Source organism: Petaurus breviceps, unplaced genomic scaffold, assembly GCF_028583685.1.
Source record: "Petaurus breviceps papuanus isolate PSGF00001 unplaced genomic scaffold, PetGlider_PUasm1.0 175, whole genome shotgun sequence".
NCBI lineage: Eukaryota > Metazoa > Chordata > Mammalia > Diprotodontia > Petauridae > Petaurus > Petaurus breviceps.
Genome location: NW_027185764.1, coordinates 14,368,082 through 14,374,330, shown reverse-complemented (window position 1 = coordinate 14,374,330; position 6,249 = coordinate 14,368,082). Strand labels below are relative to the sequence as shown.

General features: G+C 35.8%; 1 protein-coding gene across 1 annotated transcript in view; it reads left to right on the top strand.

The window, feature by feature from the left end:
- LOC138158678 (kinesin-like protein KIF19) overlaps positions 1 to 6,249 on the top strand; it is an 89,881-nt gene that overhangs the window by 12,231 nt on the left and 71,401 nt on the right. The window contains exon 4 of the mRNA XM_069084793.1: positions 1,458 to 1,545. Coding sequence (XP_068940894.1) covers positions 1,458 to 1,545 — 88 coding nt within the window. The remainder of the gene's footprint in view (positions 1 to 1,457; positions 1,546 to 6,249) is intronic.

Here is a 6,249-nt window from a genome sequence, read left to right as displayed (position 1 = left end):
GATAGATAGATAGATAGATAGATAGATAGATAGATAGATAGATAGATCCTGGGCACTGTTTCCCTGTGGGCAAAGACCCCAGAAACACAGGAGGACCTCAAGGCAGGCAGATGGAGGAAGTTCACTTGGTGTGAAGCCTGAAAGATGCAAGCCCATACCATCTGGTAGCTTTCTATTTTAATTAGTTATTCTCGCTAACTAGATACTAAACTCAGTTGTATCTTTTATTTTTGTGGTTTTTTATTTTGGAGGGGAGAAGGCAGGACAATTGGGGTTAAGTGACTTACCCAAGGTCACACAGCTAGTAAGTGTCAAGTGACTGGGGCCGCATTTGAATTCAGGTCTGATTCCAGGGCTAGTGCTCTATTCACTGTGCCACCTAGCTGTACCACTTCTTATCAGTTTTATGTGTCATGGACCCCGTTGCACTCTTTAAAATAATTGAAGGCCTTCCCCAAAAGAGGTTTTCTTTGTGCAAGTTATATTTATTGATATTTATTATTTTATAAATTAAAACATTAGTATTATTATGAAAATAGTTTTGACCTCTGAGACCCTTTTAAAGGGTCTCAGGGCCCCCAGGGTTCCCTGGCTCACACTGAAAACCACTAATTTAATATAGCCCCTTTATTTTATAGAAGTCAAAGGCTTTTGTCCATATATGCCTGGCAATGGATCTCTGGGTCTAAGGGTATGGACATCTTAGGTACTTTATTTTCTTCATTCCAAATTGCTTCCCAGAATGGTTATACTAATTCACAGTTCCTCCAACAATGCATCAGTATGTCTGTCTTTCTATAACTCATCCAATATTAATCATTCTCATCTTTTGTCATCTTTGTCAATTTGGTGAATGAGGTGAAATCTGAGGGTTGTTTTGGTCTTCATTTCTCTGAACTATTAGTGATTTGAAGCATTCTTTCATATGATTGTTAAATATGAAATTTTTCCACTTTCACGTTTTGGGTTTGATTGTGCTTTTGATCCCAAGCTCACAGAATATAGCTAGGTCTTGATAGTGTTAATAAAGAGTCACTTAAAATTGTCACATGTATTTGAATTCATACCATTCAACTTTATAATCATGTAAAAGATGGTAATTGGTTCTCACTTGGTGGAAGTATGCAGTGCAAATTCTAATAATATGTTCATTTCAGGGAATTTATTATTAACACTAATGGGACCCAGCTGTAAATCATGTGAGGAAATTCATGGACGATACCCCCATATCCCTTCCTTCTTTGAAATTTTGTGATTGTATAATTTGTAAGCCCTGTTTTTGTCTTGCTAATTTTTGCATTACTTTTCATTTCTCTTGTTTCTTGCTGAGGAAGCCAAAAGTAGGGATGACATATGCACAACTTAGAAAGAGAAGAGATGGCAATTAAATGAAACACTTGCTGACTGCCACCTTCTTGGCTTCTCATTAGAGTGACAGATTTACTGTTTATTTGCAGGAGGAGGTGTACTGTTCCACAACTCAACACTTAGTGGAAGGAGTCATTTCTGGATACAATGCAACAGTCTTTGCATATGGCCCATCAGGTACCAATAAAAAAAATATGTGCTAATCAGCAAAGGAGGACTAAGCAGAAACTTTCAAGATTCAGTTGCTAGTGACATTAAAATTGTCCAAGGATTCATTGATATGTACTGCTGCCAATCGTTCCAACCAACCCACAGAATCATTTTAATAACTAGCTTATTATATGCTTGGAACTCAGTCCCATGGTATGAAAAAAATTGAAAAGGGCCTCAACCAACATTTTAAGTCACTTTTTAAAGTTTTTAGTTATATCAGGAAGATGGATGGAATTTTGCAGAATGGGGAAAGTAAAGTAAAAATTTATCAAGAAAGAACTGCTAGCAGAAAGAAAGTTCTACATCAGGTAAAATAATAATGAACTAAACAGCAAACATTGGAGAATTTGACTAGAATTTGCATTCTAACCATTAACACTGGAGCTAGTGACAGGAAATGTTCGTCACAAGTAAAAAGAGTTAATAAAACTGAGCTAGCAATTATTCTGTCACTAACCAGCTAATCACCTGAGCTAAAGTTTGATGTCTCAGCTAAATTCTGCAAGCTTTAGTTATTTGAATAAATATCTTAAGAAAATGATGGTTATAAACCCAGTACAGAAAAATTGTCTTACCATAGTCCCTGCTTTTGGTGATAGATGCACATAATAACATATACATTTCTGACCATATCGATGCACATCCTATCAAACTTGTCTCTGTATGCCTTAATACGAGTTTTCTGTCAAGCATTTTCACAAGCAGATGCAAGTATTGTGAAGTATTGAATACATTACAAGCAAAGCAAACAATTATTTGCATGATATAACACAGGCTTTTCATGATGTCTTTAATCTAACCTGTTATCGGTAAACAATCCCAAACGTCCAGTCAAATATTTCCATGTGTTTAATCTTCTTCAGATCCTTCCCTAGTTTCTCAAAGTAATTCAGCTGCTGAGGAAATATCAAGAGTTCAGTCAAACACATAGGTACAAAATTCAGTTAATGTTCATTTAAACCACAGATATCCTGTCATCTTGGATTTAGCTATCTGCTTCATGAAGTCATCTGTTTCTGGGAAAACATTTTCCCTTGGAAATTTTAGAGTGGGCTGTGTTCCTAGGGCAGTTTCAAAAAGGTGTTCTCAGGTGATCCACTTCACTGCTTCTAAATCAATTGTAGAAGTTCCCTAAATAATGCTGCTTAAAATTGCTAGCTGTAAGGCTTAGTTTAATTTAGTAGAGCCTCACAAAAATCTAATCACATTGGCCTTATGGTAATCCATGTTATGAAAGCCAGTCCAAACATTATGGAGCCAACCTAATACACAACAGAAGAACATCAAATTAGGCTATCTGCAGTTCATCTGAAAGTTTAGAGAATTTCAGTTTTCACAGACTACTTGTTCTTTTTATCTTTACCTGAACTGAGTACATGATATGGATAATGTTATCCATAGGCCAGAGGAAGAAACATTCTTTGTAAAATAAGTCATTCTGTCTCTTGAGATTATCAGAGAATCGTCTTAGAGAAAAAAAATTGATCTCCCATTTAAGAACAGCTCTGTGTGTTGCTTTTTTAAAAGAAGCTTTAGTTTAAAAAAAGACAAAAACTAAAAAAAAACTACAATATTAAAACTCATTCTTTATGATTAGTAATTTTCCAATGTTGCCCTAATTTGAAAATTGGCCTTTTAATAAAGCAATTAGATGACACTACAGACTTCATTTTTTCTTAACAATTTTTATATCTATTTAGCCATCTTGAACATATCAAAATACAATGGACAAACAGTCCACTTAATGTATAAGCCTCAATAAACTGAGACAAACTTTTTCCCTGAAGCCAAGTGCTTTATGATTATGTGACTGTAAAAACCCATTATATGGTATTCAAGGTGTCCTATTTCTGATCACCTTGAGGACCACAAATATTTTCCTTCTTTTTTCCAAATGTGTGTGCACATTATTATTATTATTATTATACACGTCCAAGTATAAGAGTGAAAATATCTTGACAATTAAAAACAACTCTATTATGTATTCAATGATAGTTTTAAAAACATATCTAAAGGCTGTTACTCAAAGATTTCCAAAACCTGTGTGTTTAGACATCTACATGGCTAAGCATCTGTGAATATTCAAATGGACCTGTGTAGCAGCAAGCACCCCAGCGTCCCCAGGGTGGTTGCCAACACAGGTTCTTAGATCTGCTTTTCTAAAGGAAAGCAACTCAAAATGGGTTAACAATCTTACTTTAATCCACCAAACATATCATTTACCTAGTTCAGGGGAAAAAGTCAGCACTCCGGACTTCAGAGTATAGACAGGTTACAAGCAGCAGTTACAAGAGGGGAGGCTAGGTGGAGCAGTGAGTAAGAGCGCCGGCCCCGGAGTCGGGAGGACCTGGAATCAGTTCTGGTCTCAGATACTTAACACCCACACACACACAAAAAACTGGCCGTGTAACCTTGAGCAAGTTACTTAACCCCAATTGCTTAAAAAAAAAAGAAGTTACAAGAAATCAGAGAAACATTTCAGCAGACAGGCTTCCAACTGTCTGACCATTACATCCATACCTAGTCACAGTTACCAGAGAGGGAAGCATCAACATCTGGGTTTTCAAAGCCAGGGAGCTCTCAACAGCTGCCCAGAGTCTTGTCTGGTCAAATCACATAACACTTCTCAAAGTGATCCCCAAAACAAAGCCTCACATCAGGGCTTATATAGCCTTCTCCTGGCTCAGGGAATGTCACAACCCTCTTGACCCACTGCCCAATCACAGAGTATCTCCTGAAAAACAAGCCTCCCCCCACAGGTATACCTAAGCCTATCAAAGGGCCTAGGGGCAGGGAAGATCTTAAATTCCCATAACAACTTGAAGGAAGATCAGTAGTTCTCTATTATTTCTAGGATAAAACTTATTATTTAGGACCATCATCATTACTCAGTTTTTTTCATTTTATTTTGCTGACACAACAGTGGAAGTTTTAAGACTACTAATACAATTATATCTATCATAAGTTTTAAGTATATTCCTTTATCCAATGAAACATTTGAAAGTCAATCACTTATATCCTAGTTCTCAAGTAGAAGCAATCTAATCTTGTTGCTTTCCATAAGGTGAAGTCTACTACTCCATTAAAAGCAAACGTTTTACAAGATCTTTATCATATCACATCTTTCTTCTATCCCCTTGTTGGAAACACACACATATATCCACACATACACATATCCTCTCTCAAAGGGGAATGGGATTTTGTATGTGTGTGTGTATGTACACATATGCATATATACACACATGCATGCAATGTGTATAACATACATATGTGTGTACAGTGCATGCATACATGCATATGTACATGTATATTGATATATATTCCTCATTTTATCCAGAAAAAGATGTGATACCAATGCAGATCTAATTTTATACATGAGTATATAACTACAAAGTCAGTGAGTAAGGAGATAGCAAGTCTAAGATCTGATTTTCTGTAGTCATGCAGATTAGGAAATTGATATAAGTTATGGTCACAAATACAGCACAGTAAAAACAAAGTAATAGGGTCTTCTGTACCTGCATTCCATTATAGCAGTTCAGGGATGTTTCATGATTGTAACAAAAAGACCCATCATAAAACATTTGCAATTTTCCTGCTATTGTCAGGGAAAGTTGTTAAGGACATTGTTACAACAAAATCAGGAATGTTTCTTCGGGCCTAAACCTAAAGTCACAGATTGACCTATCATAGGGTATACTGGTGGAAAACTCTTTCAGCTCCGTTTAATTTCAGTAAAAGTTATAAATACCTTTTAGAACAGGCAATCATTTAAAAGAGTTCCACATTAGTCAGAGGGTATCAATGCCAGAATCAGAATCAGCCAGGATGGAAACATTATTATTCAAAAAGAAATAGCACAGTAGGGAAACTGAGTCAAGAAACTCCTGTCATTCCCTTCTCAGGGCCATCTTCTCAGTATTTCTAGTCATTAATATTAACCAGTAGTAGTTTCCAGAAACCAGTTTCTCTGAGCAGCTTTTAACCCTTCCTTTAATGGTAGAGTATTGGAGTTACAGTAATTCAAATAGAGATATACTTGAATTCAGAACTGAAAGCATATTAAATTACAGTTCCATCCCATATAACAAGCTCCACTGCTTACTGTTTAGAGCAGGATACAGTTGTTTTTCATGTTGCGATAACAGTTGGTTAACAATAAGTAACAATGAAAGCATTTATATAGAGACAGTATTTATTAAGCATATACAAGGTCTTTCCAAAAGCATTCATTCTTCATTTTACTTTTGAAGTTTAAACATGTGCTGATATAAAAACCATAAAGAAGATGTTTTGAAATATTCATATTCTAGAGGTTTATGCATAACGTGAATGTCAATAATTCACTCATAGCCCATAACAGAAATAGTGGTCAGCTACTGGTCTGAAGGTATTAAGGTATTTACATAAAACTAAGTTGGCTCAAAGATTTAACATGAATACGTATTATTCCAGATAAAATTTCACAATTTACAGAATCTGTGGCAGGACAAATACATCATATAAATAACAAACAAGGTTTTTCTCACTTTAGGCTATGACTATTTGGGGGAAAGGGCTTAGTACCTCTTCAGCACAAAGACTCAAAGTACTTCTAGTCTCAGGGTTGAATTAACAAACCACAATTCCATAATGTTTCCACAGAGCTGCTCAGATTTCAAGAACTCT